The sequence below is a fragment of the Ceratotherium simum genome, chromosome 3 (genome assembly GCF_057802395.1).
Source record: "Ceratotherium simum simum isolate JZ-2026a chromosome 3, ASM5780239v1, whole genome shotgun sequence".
NCBI lineage: Eukaryota > Metazoa > Chordata > Mammalia > Perissodactyla > Rhinocerotidae > Ceratotherium > Ceratotherium simum.
In genome coordinates this window covers 10,993,386-11,013,275 of record NC_141902.1, presented here as the reverse complement: position 1 = coordinate 11,013,275, position 19,890 = coordinate 10,993,386, and the positions used below count along the sequence as shown (strand labels likewise).

The 19,890-nt window shown below is 37.1% G+C and overlaps 1 protein-coding gene across 1 annotated transcript in view; it reads left to right on the top strand.

Annotated features, from left to right (window-relative positions):
• The first annotated feature begins 2,594 nt into the window (after window positions 1-2,594).
• The window catches only part of MIA2 (MIA SH3 domain ER export factor 2), a 100,026-nt gene continuing 82,730 nt past the window's right edge, over window positions 2,595-19,890 (top strand). The window contains exons 1-6 of the mRNA XM_014792106.2: window positions 2,595-2,730; window positions 5,053-5,186; window positions 7,322-7,408; window positions 10,357-11,590; window positions 18,088-18,306; window positions 18,413-18,513. Of these exons, the coding sequence (XP_014647592.1) occupies window positions 2,616-2,730; window positions 5,053-5,186; window positions 7,322-7,408; window positions 10,357-11,590; window positions 18,088-18,306; window positions 18,413-18,513 (1,890 nt within the window). The 5' untranslated portion in view covers window positions 2,595-2,615. The remainder of the gene's footprint in view (window positions 2,731-5,052; window positions 5,187-7,321; window positions 7,409-10,356; window positions 11,591-18,087; window positions 18,307-18,412; window positions 18,514-19,890) is intronic.

Genomic DNA, 19,890 nt, shown 5'->3' with positions numbered 1-19,890 from the left:
TATTGCTGAGATACTGAACATATGTGGCTTTGATGATTCATTCTTTAGCTTTATGCAGTAGGTTCTCTTACCTCCTGTATGGTTTCTGAAGAATGCTACAGGCTTTCCAAATCAGTATTCCTGACTGTTACCATAAAGTCTTCCTCAGCAGCAGCATTATATTTTAATATTGACACAACACTTGATCTGAAAAATGCATCAGCAATTAGATAATATCTGGCTAAATTAACATGACTGTTGTTATAGCGAAAGTTCGATACTTTGGTTTCTTTAAACTAAATGCTCTTATCCCTTCCTCCATCACCTCTTCATCCGAGTCTGTTGGATACAGTTACCATTGTGCTACCACATTTTCAGATATCTTGTTAAGATATGTTTAAATAACAATCTAAACATGGAATGAGATCATCTGAGTGCATCAAGTAGCAAGAAAGTGGGAGCATTTCTATAAAAGCAAATCTCTCCAGGCTGCTATCTTCGGCAACAATATTTCTCGTTTTTCTTGACTCAAATCTCCTTCAGGCCAATCAATAGACAAATTTAAATTTATCTGGGTTCTTCTCTGTCTTAACTTACAATATAACTAAATTAATTGGTGCAGAATTGAGCCGTAATGTCTTTAATATTGAATACAATAAAGGATAAAGTATATTAATTATGAAATATTCTCTATTTGATGTTATAAATTATGCTAATAACCCTGTGCCAAATTTTGAAGCTGAAGAGCTAATCTTTCTTTAAATGTCTTTGACGACATAGCCTATAGATTTGCAAAGGTATTCAAGAAACTAAGCTACATCTTTTTGAGTGTGGATGTGCACAGCTATGCCGTGCTCTGAGTGCAAGCCAATGATCCTCAAATTCATGCTCTATCAGATCCTAAGGACGTAAAAATCTTTGATCCAAGAAAGCAGGCTTCCTACTAATTATTGTTTTTGGAAAACAAACAAACAGAAAACACACGTCCTTTTTTAGGACTTTGAAAGCAAAAGTCCTTCACTTTAGTTTGCTCAGGTACTGGATATTTGTCTTGTTTATGTCAGGCACTAGAGGGGGGTGTGGTGTCATACAAGGGCTGCATTCTGTAAACCGAGTACACGCTGGTAGGCCTGAGATACAGGGAGAGGGTACAGCAAAAAAAGGCTTAGAAAAATATTTTCTCAAGAGTGAAGTACGACAACTGTGGTTTCTGAAAATCTACTGAGATCTAGTGTTTTACACAAAAACTCCCAATATAGGGCTTTGATCCCTTTTGTAAACCATAATAACATTCAAATAACGTGATTTTCATAGGTTTACTGTTATTTTAAAATGATACATCCTCACTGATTTTAAAAAAGAAAGTCAAACAATATAGAAAAGTACAAAGAAGAAAGTGAATACAACTTGAAAGCGCACTGTGTACTCCTACCGTATGGAGGAAGATTCTTTCAGACATCTCTCTCATTCTCTCCACCTACAGAAAAATGTATGCAATTTTAAATATGGACTAAGACTGTACCTGCTGTTCCTGGAATAGCATTGTTGCAGACAGCGTGGACATCTTTCTGTGGCAGATGACTTGATTCTTGGTGGTAAGGCATAGCGGTTATGAGTAAGGGGAGTCGCAGGGCTGAGGTTTAAATTCTTCTCCACTCCCTGTGTGACACTGGGCAAGTGATTTAGCCCATCTCTATGTACCTCAGTTTCCTCATATGCAAAAATGGGGATGATAATATTACCCGCCTTAGAGAGTTGGTGTGAGGGTTAAATCAGATCACATGATTAAGTGATTAAGACAGTAGCTGGGACATAATAAGTACTTACTACATTTTAATTATTATTCTTTTTTTTTCCCCCTGAGGAAGATTCGCCCTGAGCTAACATCTGTGCCAATCGTCCTCTATTTTGTCTGTGGGTCCCCGCCACAGCATGGCCACTGGTGAGTGGTGTCAGTCCGTGCCAGGAATCTGAACCTGTGACCCTGGGGCAGAGCTTGCCAGACTTAACCGCTAGACCACGGGGCCGGCCCCGTAACTATTATTCTTAACTAAATACAAGTTTCAACTTCGTAATAACACCAAAGATTTTTAAAATATGAAAGTGGGATATTTTTTCAAATAACTTTCATCATGATATTTCAAAACCACGTTTTTAACATAAATGATTACTGCTTCTACACGTAACTATATACTTTCTCCACTGATGCTGGTGTCTGCATGCAGCAAACACTCAGTTTGTACGTTTTGACCGAGCTCCCTGAAGAGAGAAATCAACTGCCTTTTTGTGGAGGCCTGCTTAGGAATTGTCCTGCGGAATGCCAGGTGCCTTTAAGGGAGACAGTGTTACATGGGCCACCTTTGTAAGACGTGAGTCCAACTAAAAATCTCTGTTAATTATTAAACCCTTAGGTATTATCTGGATACCTGACACTGCAGATTGAGAACGGAGAGTGTTTTTCTCTCAAGGTAAGCCTAAACACTGATAGAAAAATGTAGTTACGAAGGGAGTAAAAAGAACCAAACCCCTTTCTCTTGTATTTAGTGAAGAGAGTGGGGTGTCTCCTGTTTGGGCTGGCGGACCTACAGCCTAAACAGTCGGTTTAAACCTTGTTTGGGGTTCCTGCTTGTTTTAGCATGGCGGAGCTGGGAGTTCACAGAATCCTCCTTTTGATTATTTCTCTGACAAAGTGTCTGGAAGGCACAAAACTGCTGGCCGACTTTAAAAAATGTGGTGACTTGGAATGTGAAAGTAAGTTGCTTTGCTTTTTTTCCCTCTTAAATTGAGGCTCTGAAATGACATAAAATGTTATTGTGGACATGTATGATAAAAATGAGCGTTAATTCGTTACAAAATATTTGCAATTATAAAGTATAGTTCACTATAAAAAGGAAATGCTGGAGGCAAAGCATTTTGTGATAGTTTTTAATGCAAATATACAAAGCGGCAAAGATCAGCCTGGTACATAAATATATCAGAAATTATAAAAATATTAATCCAGACCTCAAAAACACACAAATCAGATCTTTTACTGTTTTATAAGATAAATGTAATTGATTTGCATTAAAAAAGATATCAAGCCATTTAATAGTTCTTTATTTATGAAGCCCTTATATTTTTTAGTTTTCTAAAAATGTTTTTATTTCAAACCATTGTGATTTATTGTCTAAATTTTATCAAACATTAATCATTTCTGTGTCTACTTATTAAGTAAAAATACTGAAATTAGTGTTAGGAGTACATAATTTTATTTATATCCTTGAATATTAAACTTCTATATTTTACCAAGAGAAATTAATTTTCATTTTATTGCTTAAAAACTTAATTTTCTGTTATTAGCATTATGGTGCAGAATGAATAGCATCCCAATATATTAAAATTGCTTTAAATATGTTCTATCTCTTTGGTATGTGAGAATTATTTCTAATTTGCAACATGTAAATTAAAAGTGCAAAATATTATTAGTATAAACATAAATAATTTATAAGTAAATTTTTTGAGTAAACATTTTCCTTAATCATTTGGATATGTAATGTAATATATAGAGAAAGTTTACTAGATTTTTTAAATAATAATAATAATCTTTCTTTCCCTTTTTACAATCTCATTTTAGTTTCCTTAGGGCCAGACACAGAACATGGAAAGGGAACATTCAAATTTATAGTAATATATAATGTTATTTTAACTTTAATTGCATGACTTAATTAAAATGTTTTACATATGTTAGTATAATTATAATAGTTAATATGGTATGTATATTACTTTATGTGTTAAAGGCCTAAATCTAGCATATGTGGTTATGATCATTCATGGTTATTGAGGGCCTGTCATGTGCTGGGTCTGAGGGGCTGGGGGGTTTTGATCTAAGAAGAAGAAAATAAAATATAAGTTTCTTGCCCTCCAAGAATTTTCATTCTAGTGAATGGTGACAGGACAGGTCAATATGAAACAATAAATAGTGATACAACATAAGAGTGAAGTTCAGGGGCTGGCCCGGTGGCGCAAGTGGTTAGATGCTCGCGCTCCGCTGCAGCGGACTGGGGTTCACCGCTTCGGATTCCAGGGGAGCACCAACACACCGCTTGGCAAGCCATGCTGTGGCGGTGTCCCATATAAAGTAGAGGAAGATGGGCACGGATGTTAGCCCAGGGCCAGTCTTCCTCAGCAAAAAAAGAGGAGGATTGGCAGATGTTAGCACAGGGCTGATCTTCCTCACAAAAAAAAAAAAAAAAGAATGAAGTTCAGAGAAGGGGCAGAGTAGGCTGGACCGATTAGGGATGTCTCATAGAGGAAGTAGGATATGAGTTGACCCTGAAGAGAGACTGAAGGGGCAGAAAGAAAAGCACAGAATATGGAACGTCGGGCCGGCCCTGTGGCTTAGCGGTTAAGTGCGTGAGCTCTGATGCAGGCGGCCCGGGTTCGGATCCCGGGCTCGCACAGAGGCACTGCTTCTCTGGCCATGCTGAGGCCGCGTCCCACATACAGCAACTAGAAGAATGTGCAACTATGACTTACAACTATTGCCTGGGGCTTTAGGGGAAAAAAAAAAAAAAAAAGAATATGGAACGTGGATGGTGAGTGAAGAGAGCCTCAGTGCAAATCTGGCTCCTCTAAGACGTAGTTAAAGGCTCATGTGTTAGCCTAAGATGAGATTATTTACCTCATAGGTCTGTTTTGAGGATTTAATAAAATAAAGATAGGAAAGAGCTTATCATAATGCCTAGAATATAGTAGGTGCCTGGGAGAAAACTAATGATCTTTTCCTTCCCTTCCCTACTGACGAGAATGACAGCGACACATTCCAGGGACAATGGATAGATGAGCTTGACTGTAAAGAAATAAGAGGAAGTCATTTTAAGTAGGGAAGAAGGAGCAGGTTATGACAGCCTTGAATACCAAGCCAAAGAGCTTAGAATTGATTCTGTGTGCAGCGGGAAGTCTGTGTAGGTTTTTGAGTTCATAAATGTTATGAAGAAATTAGCATTTGGAAATACATAGGATGGATTGGAGGAGGGCAAGATGGGAGGCAGAGAAATGACATTTTAATTTAAATTTTGTGTTTTTCTTACATAGCTTTAATAAGCAGAGTCTTAGCCTTGAGAGATTACAGAGGACCTGACTGCCGATACCTGAACTTCACTAAGGGAGAAGAGATATCTGTTTATATTAAACTTGCAGGAGAAAGGGAAGATTTGTGGGCAGGAAGTGTAAGTATCTAGTCTTAAAAATTGAATGCAGAATAAATGACCAACTTGCACAAGGATGCTCGCTTTTCATCCCTAAAGAAACTTTCCTGGGCGGCCTGGTGGCGCAAGTGGTTAAGTGCGCGCGCTCTGCTGTGGTGGCCCGGGGTTCACTGGTTCAGATCCCAGGCGTGTACTGCTTGTTAAGCCATGCTGTGGCAGGCATCGCATATAAAGTAGAGGAAGATGGGCACGGATGTTAGCTCAGGGCCAGTCTTCCTCAGCAAAAAAGAGGAGGATTGGCATCAGATGTTAGCTCAGGGCTGGTCTTCCTCACACACAAAAAAAGAAACTTTAAGAATTTCAAAGTGATATATAGGTATATATATAGGTATATAACCTTTAACATATTTAAACAAGCAAAAAATGGTCATATTCAGTGTTGGTTCCAGAATTTCCATAAAAGCAGAATTTTGGGAAAGCAGTCTGGTTGGGATGGAGGACTAAGAATGCCTTGAAATTATTTTACATAGCATGCGTGGTTTTTGAACTTAGGTTTTATATTTACTTGGAGAGTAAATTTACCTACTTCAGAGTTACTGATGGAGATTATGAGATAGCTAGGCAACCCCAGGGATTCCTTGGTGCTGCCAATGGCCAAATTTAAGGGAGATTGGGAAGTTTTAGTTAATCAAATTAAAAGACATGTGTTTCTGAGCAAATGAAGGACTGAGTTGCTATTGAAGAGATCCTCAGAAAGATTAGTAGCCTAGGGAAGTGAGGTATATGAATTTTTCATGGGAAAAAAGAACAACTGGGAGAGACTTTTATTTGGCCTAAATTCCGATTACACTGAAATTCCTAGAAGTTTGAATCATGTCTGTGAATGTAAACACAGGAAAATTAATGATTAATGTTTTCAGTTGAAAATAGGTTTACCTCTTTGATTGTATCGTTATGCTTTATAATGAAAAGATGCCATGATAAACAATTTTACTTCCAAGTTAGACAAGCATGACCAACCTGATGCATACATCATTTCCATACTGAATACACCTCACATCTCTCCCTTGTGTAGCCTCTGTGATCGCTATTTGAAGGAGCAGAGTCTATTTGGATCTATCCTGCTTTTTACCGTCAGTGGCTGTAAGACCGAGCGTCTGACTGTCGCTGGCCAGAATTGTTTGTCTGGTCTCTGCAGCTCCCAAGATTCCTTACTGCCTATGGTCCCTTAAACATGCCAGTGTATGTCTTGAATGTGTTGGAGGCATCCAATGCAGCTACAAGAAAAATGACACAGTAGGTATCATAAGAGGAAAAGAAAGTGTGATAGTTCCGCACAAAAGCAGCGTGTAATGTGTGGAGCCAGGGTGAAGTTTCAAGCACCCTCAGTTTTGTGCATTAGGTGTTTAGTCCGGGCAGACAGCTATTTAAGCAAACGGGCTGCAGAGTTTCCAAATAGTAGCAGCAACTGCAGAGCTAGAAGAATCACAATTGACGTGTAATGGTGCCGGGTCAAAGGACCAAAAGAAATTTGTTCTTTAGACTTTGACAGGGTTAGGAAATGGGCTGAGCATGGTTGTGTGAAGGCTTCACTTTCAGGGGACATCTCGCATATGCTTAAACTGGATTAAGAGGATCTCTGTTCCCAAGGTAGTCCCAGAAAAGTTGAATGGAACCAAATCCTCTCTGGAGGACTCATAGATCTTTACTATCTTGATTTAAACCTCTGACCTGAGATTGACATCTTGAAAAGGCTGACCATGTCACAGCTCCGTCTAGCTTGGCTCCTGCCACCATTCCCTTGCCTTTGATATCCCGGGCTTACTTGTGTAAATCTGTGGTCCACCTGGGCAAGACAGGTCTTTAAAGAACACAAAAAGGAAGAAAATGAGTATGTGGGATGGTTTTCCCTCCGAAGTTTGAAAGTCTGAAAAAGCTTTACAGCTTGGCTCTTTGTTCCCTCAAATGAATGCTGTTCTTTTGGATAAGGACAGGGATATGATTTCCCTCACTTTCTTTTAGACAGCAAAGGAAAGCCAATTAATGTTTGTGATTTGAAATAGATGAGAGCCAAGGACACGGGGCAAAATTAGGCTCAATAGTTATTATTGCTTTGGTCACTCTTCCTGGCTAATCTTTGTTCTTCATTTCGATAGAAAGGAAGGGACTTTGGCTATTTTCCCAGAGATGCAGTCCAGATTGAAGAGGTGTTCATATCTGAGGAAATTCAAATATCAACTAAAGTGAGTAAACTCATTTTGGTTATTAATTGAATTTAAAATTTCTCGGCTAAAACAGTTTTCTGTAGTATAAGTGCCCATGTGTTATGTATCTTGTATAGTGAATACATAAAATAGTTGGTCTGAGAACTCACTCTAGGAATAGTTTGAGTGTGTGAATAAAATTAGGTAAGACAAAGTTGATGACAGGCAAAGATTTTGCCTTCTGAAAAATTAACAGACAAGCAGTAGAGTGCAGTGGTTAGAGACGGATTCTGGAGGTGGACCAAGTTCAAAACCTGACTCAGACACTTAGTAGCTATGTGGCCTTGTGTGACAATTTTCTCATCTGGAAAATGAGAATGATTATAATATAATGCTATCTCATAAATTTATTGAGGAAAAAATGAGCATATGTAAAGTACATAGAACAGTGCTTAGTAAGTGCTATGTAAGTGTTAGATATTATTACTAATGTTATTGTCCTACTAGGAAAAAATTTATTTCCCTTCATACTCTCTAGGTCTCGTATCTGTACAACCTCTGTTGCCACTGGAGGTTTAAATGAGCTTGATAATATTGGGTTTGATAATGTTGGGCTTGATAACGGGAAGGGGAATCAGAAGGTGACTTTTCAATATGTGAATTTGATTAGCCCCTTTAATTCAGATTCCAGATTAAGCCAATTTACCTTAAATGAGGTCAGTGTGAAGTGAGTCTGCCTAGTTAAGCAAACTGTCTATTATCAGTTCTTTCTCAGCACAAATTCTGGGACTAACTGTCCATTTACTGTATAATTACTGGTCCTGTCAGTTTTATCTCCAAAAAATATCTGGAGTATATTGTCTTCTCGTCATTGTCATTCTCCCCGTACGCCTAATCTAAAGCATCATCATCTCTTGAGTACAATACTAGAGCAGCCTTCTAACTGGTCTCCCTGCCTCTACTTGTGCCCTCTTCCAATCCATTCTCCAAACAGCAATGAATCTTATAAAAACAAAAACAAAAAAATCAGACCATGTCATTCCTTTGGTTCAAAGTCCCTTAATGGCTTTTCATTGAACCTGGAATTAAGCCCTGAATCCTTACCGTGGCTCTGCATGACCCGCTCCGGCCTCCCCTGCTGACGCTGTCTAATGCCACTCTCCCCTCATGCACTATGCTCTTGGCCACACTGGCCTGTTGACTGTTCTTAGAACATGCCAAGCTCTTCCCAGCCCAGAGATTCAAACAGGCTGTTCCCTCTGGTTGGCATGCTTTCCCCAAGTTCTTCACTTGGCTAGTTCCTTCTTATCCTTTAGGTCACAGCTTAAACATTAGTACCTCAGAGAGGCCTTCCATGACGATTCTAACAGAATTACTGCTCTTAATCACAGATTCCTGTTTGTTTCCTCCATAGCACTTGTCACAAATTATAATTACTTTTTTTCATTATTTACTGTAGAATTCCAGCACCTAGCATAGTGCAGAGCACATAGTAAGCATACGAAGCCCCAAATTCTTAGGTCAAGTTCTCTGGGAAATAGATTCTGAGCTGGACCTTTGCATCTAAGAAGTTTACTAGGGAGTACTCTTGGGAATAGCACCTGTGAGGGAACAAAAGAAAAAGTGGGATTGGGCAGAGAGAGAAAGCAAACTGTGATGCAGTTGCAACAAAGGTCTCAGTTGATTCCATAAGGAACTCTGAAGCTGGGATGGCCTTTCAGAGTTGTCCTCAAAAGAGGCAAGGGATTGAGCCTTTTTACGCTTGCATTAGTGGCTCATCTGGGGCAGTGTAACCTTGGGCTAGGTTAGGCTAGTGTTTTCTGGAGACAGTTACTGTTCTAAGCACTTGATTCATTTAATCCTCACAACACCCCATAAGGTAGGTACTGTCATTATTCTCATTTTACAGATAAGACTGAGGTATAGAAAGCTCACGTAGGGGCCGGCCCCGTGGTGTAGCGGTTAAGTGTGCGCGCTGCGCTGCTTGTGGCCTGGGTTCGGATCCCGAGAGTGCACCAGTGCACCACTTGTCAAGCCATGCTGTGGCGGCATCCCATATAAAGTGGAGAAAGATGGGCACGGATGTTAGCCAGTCTTCCTCAGCAAAAAGAGGAGGATGGGCATGGATGTTAGCTCAGGGCTGATCTTCCTCACACACACACAAAAAAAGCTAGCTCATATGATTCACCCAAGGTTACAGAGCTAGTAAATGGCAGGGTCAGGATTTGAATCCAGAGAATTTGGCTCCAGAGTCTGTTTTTAATCACCTCCTATATTGCAGTGCCAAAAATATATAGTAAAATTGTAATTCTGAAGCTTATTTTCAAAAATTCTGAACTTTATTCTCATTTCATAGGGGTGATATTCAAAGAGCAGTGCATACATATCACTGTTTCATACCTTCAGATTTAAAAAAGAATAGCTTCACCATTTTTCTTCTTGATGATTTGGTTGTTCTGTGAGATGAGTGAGAGAATCCCCACCTCCATTGGCTATATGCAATATCTCAATAAAAGCAGTCTAAATGTTTTAGTGCTGCTTTTAACCAGGGTTTCAAGCTTTACAGTTTCTGGTCCGTCTGAGCTGTGACCATGTGCTGTGAAACTCCTCTCCCTCAAATCACTACACAGCCTCCTGTGTCCATTCAGTGCTCTCTTAGGAGGAGTAAGAGTTTGTGGACATGTATGCTATTTCATCAGTTTATTTGCAGAATATACCCAAAGCCTTGATTGTTTCTGCTTCTCAAATTCTTCAACTATTTAATAACAAATAGATCCTAATGTAAAAGGATTTTTATTTAAGTTTATATCATTAACCCTGAAAAGTCAGCTGTGATACAAGTGGTTGAGATTAGGAGATTTGATTTTAGTTTTTGCTCTGCTGTTGAGCTAGTTGTGTGGTCTTGGGAAAATTATAGTCATCCATTTTAAATGATTTAGGGAGAAACATGGAGTTTTGTATGTCAATCATAATTTTTTTCCTTTTAGGAATCTGATTTTCTTTGTCTTCTTGGAGTAAGCTACCCATTTGAAAATGAAGATAGTGAGTTAAACAGTGATAATGGTGAAAATATATATCCATATGAAGAAGATAAAGACCAAAAATTTAGTGTATATGAAAGTGATTTTCAGATAGAACCTGGATTTTATTCAACTTCTGAAAGTACTCTGTTTGCAGACCGATTTCCAGCATCAGAGGCTCCTGAAGGCATCAGAAGTACTAGTGAATCAAAAGACTGGGAAGGAGCAGAAGCTGGTCATGTGGAACAGGATCCTATTCCAGAAGTGGATCATGTCCCACCATCTTCAACTGTGCCAAACATAAAAGGATGGTTTGGGTTCGGAAGGGAACAAGGTGAAGGGAAGGCTTTTGACTCAGTTATTGAGCCTCCACAAGAAAGCTCATTTCGAAGTAGAAAAATAGCAGTAGAAGATGAGAATGACCTAGAGGAATTAAATAATGGTGAGCCCCAAACAGAACATAAGCAAGAACCTGAGTCAGAATTCGATTCAGTGCCAAAGAAACAGTCTGAACTAACGGCCGAGTCAGAGCACATTCTCCATCCTCAAGCCACTGGTTGGTTTGGTAGTAGATTTATAAGTTATTTAGGCTTTGGGGGTGAGGATACAGGGCTTGAATTATTGTCCAAAGAGAGCAATCCACCACTACAAGATGTTCCTAATTCCATATCATCTGAGGAAGGACCCACAGTTCCGTGTACAGAAATATTAACCGAAAAAGAAGACACAGTCACTAATGATAGCTCAATTCTCAAGCCAAGTTGGTTTGATTTTGGTTTTAGTATGCTAGGCTTTGCATATGCCAATGAAGATAAAGTTATGTCAGATGATGGAAAAAATGAAGAAGGGGGTGGAGAAGATAAACATGAACATTCTCCAACAAGTGAATTTGACCCTGATAAAGAACAAGAAATAAAAACAATAAAAATTATGGAAACTGAAGATCAAATAGGCAAGGAAAGAGTCTTAGAGAAAAGAGATGATTCTGATACCTTACCATATTTTAAAAAGTTCTTGTATAAGTTTGACAACCCTTGGAACTTCCAGAACATTCCAAAGGAAAGAGAATTGCCATTTTCCAAGCAGACACTAGATGAAAATAATGCAGCTGAAAATGATGAAACAGAGGCATTTTCAGTTGAAAATTATCCAACAGATAATATGAAAGTTATAAAGTTGAAAAGCAGATACAGTCAGTCAGGTTGGTATAAAAATGTCTATAATATAATACACTTTTTATTTATTTATTTATTTATTTTTTTTTTTTTTAAAGATTTTATTGATTTTATTTTTTTCCCCCCAAAGCCCCAGTAGATAGTTGTATGTCATAGCTGCACATCCTTCTAGTTGCTGTATGTGGGACTCGGCCTCAGGATGGACGGAGAAGTGGTGCCTCGATGCGCACCCGGGATCCGAACCCGGGCCACCAGCATCGCAGCGCGTGCACTTAACCACCAAGCCACAGGGCCGGCCCCTAATACACTTTTTAAACATAATTTATTTTTATAAGTACAAATCAGATGAAAAAGTCCAGGAATCCATGTTTTTCAAAATACCCAATAATCAACAACAACCTTATCAACCACCCTTTTACCAGTTTCTGGTTTACTTTGGGACTTTGATCTTAATTTTATAAAATAAAATCCCAAGGGAAAAGAATGATTGGAGATATATGGATGTTCCAAGAAGTTCTTAAGGAATTTTACAGTAAATTTTATATTTATCAAAGTATTATATGTAAACAGGTTTAAAAATATAAATGGTGCTAAGGCTTTTTTTTTCTCTCTTAACAAAAGCAATTTCTGTTCCCTCTGTCCATCTCTACTCCCACTTCTGTCCCAGGGACAATAATTTTTTTTTTAAAGCAAATTTCTTTTAGTACTTATCTCTATTTTCTAAATAAAATCTTCATATTGTTTTGCTTTGATTAATCTACTTTAAACTATTTCCGGGCCGGCCCTGTGGCTTGGTGGTTAAGTGCGCGCGCTGCAATGCTGGTGGCCTGGGTTCGGATCCCGGGTGCGCATCGAGGCACCACTTCTCCGTCCATCCTGAGGCCGAGTCCCACATACAACAACTAGAAGGATGTGCAGCTATGACATACAACTATCTACTGGGGCTTTGGGGGAAAAAAATAAAATAAATAAAATCTTTAAAAAAAAAAAAAAATAAAATAAACTATTTCCATGGACTTCCTATTCTGGTAGATGACGATTTTTGCTTATTTACACTCACTTTTAGCTCATTTACGTCTTCCCAATGTAACTGTATTTGAATGGTTTTCTTAGAAACCTAAGCTAAGGGAAACTTTAATAATTCAAAATAGTCTTGATTCCTAAATAATATTTTATTCTAGGTCTGTAGTCCCCTCCCCTACCCCAGGAAGACCTATGTTACCAAGGGTTTTCTTTAAGTGTACAAAATAATAAGGAAACTCAAGCAAAAATAAGGTAAAAAGTTTTTAACTTTCTCCCTCCAGTCTCAATTCTGAGAGCTCAACAGAGGGCAGCAGAAGACGGCAGAGTATCAGAGGATACTTCTAGATCTAGATGTCCAGGTATCTAGTAACTGCTATGATTAAAAACATGTGGACTGTATTTTAAGTGAAGCAATATATAATATGACTTTCCCACATCTTCATTCTGATGTCTCTATGATGGACAGATTAGAAACTCAGCAAATATTAGCCAATAATACAGAAACAATTGAACCCTAAAATGACAGAAAACCTTTCCTGAGACAAGATCAACAATGTTGCAAACTCAGAAGGAAACACTTTTCCATTAGACCTAGTTGATTTTCTTGACTTTCCAGAACTATATGTCATTTCTTAATATTCTCCAAAATGTGAGCTCTTTACTTGATCAACATCCTCAACCAGAATATAGACTTTAGATTCTAACCCTTTTCTAAATAAGAAAGGTGTAGGTGTGATGCTTTTCATGACTAAAAACATTGGAGAGCTAGATGGTCAAAGGCTAAAGAAGAAATTATTTTGTTCTAAACTTATTAGATCCTAAAAGAATATTTGTGAAAAAGCAGATAAGAGTAATTGGGAAGAAGAGAGACTAAGACAACACAACAATATCAAGCCCAGAAATACAGAAGATTCAAAATATAGATCTATAAAAATATTTTACAGCATATTTACAGAAACTCCAAAGCATCTGAATATCATTTTAGTAGAATTTATTTATCATTTCATTTACTGATGCTGGGAGAATTTCTAAATATGAAAAACTTGGTGAATAATCAAATGAGAATCGGGCATTTATGCAATTAGAACTAGTTTTGAGGGACTTTTATAAAAATATTCAGAAATTCCTTTAAGTTTCAGAAAAAGGATATGTCATACTATATAAACAAAGTGGATTATTCCAAAATATTACAATATTAATTAAACTAAAAACAACCTAGGGTCATGCAAAATTTGTTTTAGAAAAAGAATACTAAAAGAAGGATTCAGATAAAACCACAAGCCATATTTTCTGGATATTGGAGAAATAGCTAAAACAGCCAATATTTTCGGATAATTTCAATAACTCTTTTAGGGAATAACAAATGAAAATGTGCTTTACTTAGAAAGAACGCATAAGAAAAATGAATCACTGACCTTGAATCAATGTTTGTGAAAGGCTGAGACTTGAGATAACCACGTTTACAGAAAAACTAATATGCTGATATAAGAATTTGCAAAACAGATAAATTAGAGAGCAGTGATTTATATTATAATATTAATAATTATTTTACAAAAGGACTCCAGTTGAGCTTATTTAAATAATGAGTTCCCCAAGTACAGTTAAATATGAAAAATTATTCATTATTTTATCTGAGAAAATTCTGTTTATAAACGATTATAAGAAAGGCATATCTGTATCTAACATAAATCTTTTTTTTTTTTTTGTGAGGAAGATCAGCCCTGAGCTAACATCCATGCCAATCCTCCTCTTTTTGCTGAGGAAGACTGGCCCTGGGCTAACATCTGTGCCCATCTTCCTCCGTGTTATATGGGATGCCGCCATAGCATGGCCTGTGGTGGTGCCTCGGTGCTCACCCAGGATCAGAACCTGGGCCGCCAGTAGCAGAGCACGAGCACTTAACCACTACGCCACGGGGCTGGCCCTGCTGATGTATATCTTAAAGCTTAGATTTAAGTCATGTGAAAATAATACCTTGAAATTGTAATTAAATATGAAAATACTATAGGAAATATTCATTTTTCTTAACATATATATTTATTTCTAATGTAGTTTAAAACAATATTTTAAAAGACTCAATTTAGCCACAGATAAATTTGACTGTAATTAATTATTGAATAAGCCCCTTTTCCCTTAATGCATTAAACATCATTGTAGATCACTATGAATCCTGTATTTACAACAGTCCCCTTGTATTCAGACTCCTGACTTGATTGCTCATTTTTAACTTTAATGTCCACAGATGGCATTATTAAATTACTGATATGTGTTTGCTCACTTGGGACCTTCATCTTTTAAACAATGCTAAATAAGTGACAGCATCAACATGCTGTGTTAAATTCATAGCTAAATTAAATGTTGAATAATTGACATACTACTCTTTAATATTGATTTTACAGACTGCACTGACACTTTGCTATCCTTGTCTCAAAAAGTAACTGAGAAGTAAATCCCAAAGTTTACTTGAATACTATACTTTAGGCTAAGACTAGTCAGAACTTTTTTTTTAAACTTTTTTTTTTCTTCTCCCCAAAGCCCCAAACATGGTTGTATATACTAGTTGTAAGTCCTTCTAGTTCTTCTATGTGAGCCGCCACCACAGTATGGCAACCGACAGCCAGGTAGTGTGGTTCCGTGACCGGGAAGTGAACCTGGGCTGTCAAAGCGGAGGGCATGGAACATTAACCACTAGACCATCAGGGCTGGCTCAGGACTTTTTTTTTTAACCCTGTTTGATTAGTTAATTCAATCAAGCGATCTGTTTAAACTATGTTTGAAAATTGAATTAGTTATCTTAAAATAAATTGATAGCTATTTGACATGGCATGCACACAAACATATGATGCAACATTACAAATGTGGCAAATTTTGACATATATGTTTCAGATTAAAATTTTTTAAATTAATTTTGGGGAAGGGTAATCCTTTTTAAATGAAGGTTCTCAAGAGAAGTGCATACACCTTTTCACTCTAAATTTGTATTCAGGTATATTATCATTTAAAGGTATAAATCATTTAAATATTTAATATGTAGCAAAAAAACAGAAAAATCAGGAATATTTTATTTAAACTTCTATCAGCTTTGTTTCATTGAAATGCAAAATAAAACATTTTCCTAAAGTAACGATCACATTATCAGTTGGATAATATGCATTTTTATTTGACAGTATAGATTTATTTGACTTCTGTAAAAAAGCAGTGATAAGATTTAGAATTTCTTGAGTTCCCTTTCGGAAATTTATGACACTTTCATCTTACTGAAGCAATATGTGAATTTCACGAGATCACCAAATTAAGGAAACATCAGTATCAGGTGAAGATTTGCCTTTTACAGACACATTCATAGTATAGAAATGAAATTCAAAATACAATTTACTATTGATTTTTTAACTTGATTTCTCGGCACAGCCTTATGCTGTTATTGGGTCTGGAAGAGGAAAAAAGCATATACCTGTGTATACTCATGGCAGCATGTATTTTACTAGCAGGTGAATGAGACTATCTTGTAGTTATTATTTTTATATTCTATTTAAAATATCAGTATTTTTCCTTTACTGAGCCAACACAAACATACAAAATGTTATTTTAATGCTGTCAATCTTTTCTTGATAATTTCTAAAATAAGTGGATAATTCCTAAAATAAATAACAATGTCAAGAATATATTTTGAACGTAATATTATCTGTATTTGTTTTACTCAACACACTCTAGTAAATTGGTAAATAATATAATGTGCTTTAAAATAGAAAATATCCTATAAGTACTAACCAATAAGGATTGCTCTCAATCATATTTTCCTCCAAAATTTTAACTTGATATAAAGAATGTATTTGATTTGGGGATTTAAAAAGCTTTTATTCATTCTTTTTTTAATATATTCACTGGATGATATGATATGATAAATAATAATCTACTGGACATAGGATGAAGGGGAAAACAAAGGTTGAACTTTGAAATTAACATAGCTCCAAGAGAGAAGAAAAAGTACAATACCTGACACTTGATTGGTACCTTATCATTTTCAAATTTGTTTCAAATATCCTAAGATTATGGGTGCCTTTCTATGCAAATGGCTAATATAGTTTCCTTAGTGGTAGGTGGTTCTTCCACCTTTGGAGTAACCTCATTAAAAGTTTGAATGATAATGGCCATTATATTAATAGTACATATTAGCAAATATGTATCGTAGATATGCATGATCCAGTGGACTAGATTTCAGAACTTGGAAATTAATTGCTGTAAGTTCTGATGTTGCCTTTCTTTCTAGCTCAGTTTGTTCTATTTATTAAATAGAATTTACTATCAATATCGAGTAGGCTGTAGATAGTGTAAATAATTTTGGTTATTTTGACTCTTTCTGGTTCTATAACAGGTTAAGAAAAATCTATTTCACCAATTTTCTTGAAGGGCAGGGATATATATATTTGCAATGTCTTTTAAATATTATACCTTCTTGGATAATAAATGTATTTAAGAGAAATGAAATCCTATAGGGATTTATTTACTATCTTATTCTTAGTCATAAGCTTCTACAGTAGAATACAGTTGTTGTTGACAGTTATGCTAGCTTTTTTTAAACAGTTTTTAGAACAAAAAGGCAATATAGAGAACTGAATTGTATACAGTTTTTAAACTCTTCCTTGGCTGAATAATGGCCCTTCAAAGATGTCCATGTCTTAATCCCCCCCCCCAGACCCTGTGAATATGTTACTTTACATGGCAAAAAGGACCTTGCAGATGTGATTAAATTAAGCATCCTGAGACGCAGAGATTATTCTAGTAGGCCCAATATAATTGCAAAGTTTCTTATGGGAAGGCAGGAAGGTCAGAGTAAGAGAGAGAGATTAGAAAATGCTGCATTGCTGGATTTGAGGATGAAAGATGGGGCCATGAGCCAAGGGATGCTGGTGGTCTCCAGAAGGTAGAAAAGGCAAGGAAATGGATTCTCCTCTAGAGCCTCCAGAAGGAACGTGGCCCTGCCACCACCTTGGTTTTAGGACTTCTGATCCCCAGAACTCTAAGAGAATATATTTGTATTGTTTAAGTCACTAAGTGTGTGGTAATTTATTACATCAGCAATAGGAACTAATACAGGCGACAATTATGTTTTGGTGAACTCTTTCCATAATGAAGTGTCACAATGACCACAAAGGTTCAAAGAATGACCTGCCTAGAAAACAAAAGGGAAGCCCACAACAAAGCAAATATTAATAAAACCCACCAGGGGTCAGCCTGGGTTAAGTTTGGCGCGCTCCACTTTGGCAGCCTAGGTTTGCAGGCTCGGATCCCGGGTGTGGACCTACATCACCCATCAGCCATGCTGTGGCGGTGTCCCATGTATACAGTAGAGGAAGATGGGGACAGTTGTTAGCTGAGGGCCACTCTTCCTCAAGCAAAAAGAGGAAGACTGGCAACAGATGTTAGCTCAGGGCCAATCTTCCTCACCAAAAAAACCGAAAACAAAATACCCACCAAAACATTTCTCTATATTTATTTGCAGATATGCCCTCTAATGTAGAGTTACCTATGAGAATTCACGAAGAAGTACATTTTGAAACTCCATCTTCTGAAAATAATGATGAAAAATCAAAAACATCACTAGATACTGAAGAGCCTACTCAGGTAGAAATAGACAGATCTGAGGAAAATACTCTGCCAAACAGTCAGATAGTTTCAACTGATTACTCTTTGTCTTCTCAAAATTACATTGCTCAAAAAGGTAAGAAATAAGTTATTTGTTCTCTATTGCAGCAATTAAGAAAGAAATTAGTTTCAAAAGTTACATCACATCAATTGTTAACATATTTTTATTTATAAATCAACAGAAGATGCTTCCGAGTGTCAGATTCTGAAATATTTATTTCAAATTGATATTTATGATTTCATGAAGTCTGCATTTTCACCAATTGTAATTCTTACAGAAAAGGTAAGTTGATCTTTTAAATCTTTTGCAATAATTTTACCTAGTTTGCTAAACATAGGAGCAGCTGAAAATTATGTTTGAGTGAATCCTCCCTATGTAAACGTTACATAATGTTTCTCTTTCTGTAAAATCTTACATGTAAGATTTCTCCTTAGGTGAACGTTTTGTTGCATGGATGTTGTTAGAATTTTTTTTAAGCTTGCCTTAGGCTTCGTTGATCTTGCGCATTGGTTTTTTCCTTCACTTTTTTTTCAAATCAGGGAAAATTATACTAAATGAGTTAACTCAGAAATAATATGAACTAAAAGTGAGTCATAAGCAAATCATTAGTGTCTGCATGACAGCTGTGACCTCAAAATGGTGTAATGTGAGAATCTCATAAAAGCAACTAATATCTCAAAATTTAACTAAGCCATAACTAAAATTCCACTGTCTGCCCACTTTTTCATTTATTGTAAATCCTATTAATCTTTTTTTTATAATTTTATTTATTTATTTTTCCCCCCAAAGCCCCAGTAGATAGTTGTATGTCATAGCTGCACATCCTTCTAGTTGCTGTATGTGGGACGCGCGGCCTCAGCATGGCCGGAGAAGCGGTGCGCTGGTGCACTCCCAGGATCCGAACCCCGGCCGCCAGCAGAGGAGCGCGCGCACTTAACCGCTAAGCCACGGGGCCGGCCCAATCTTTTTAAATCTTATCTCATTTATTGTAAATGAGATATTGCAGAAGGACCTAGCTGTAGTACTTGGCACATAGGAGGCCTTTTACAAATGTTAGTTCCTTTTCTCACCTACTGCTGCCATAGAAATAATTGAGGAAGCACTTTTATTTGCTCATTTCCATTTTAAGATGAAATTTAACAGTGGTTGCCTTCAAGGAGCTCACTCTAGTTGGAGGACACAGGTAAGAAAAGCAATAATTATAATACGGTGCTGTAATGGCCACAGGATGCTACTGATATGCAGGAGGAGCTGCCTAGTAGATTGACTGGACGTGGTAGGTAGAGAAGGAGGGGAGGAGAAGCCTGGAAAAGTGTCCCAGAGGAGATCATACTTGAGCTGATCTTGCAGGAAGAGTAGGAGTTAGGCAGACAAGGAAAGGATGAGCATTTTAGGTTGAAGAGAGAACATTTTAAAAGTACAGAAGTGGGAGAGATCATGGCATTTTTGGACAACTATAAGCAATTCAGTCTACTGAATATAGGGTGAGACTGAAGATGTATACAGGGATTAAATCAAGAATAGCTTTGCAGGTTATAATAGGAAGATAAACTCTATCTTGAAGATGATGGGGCACTCTCAAAGAATTTAAAGCAGGGAGTAAAGTGAAAAAGTTTCATTTGTAAAGTCTGTCAACATTATCCAATAAGGATTGAACAG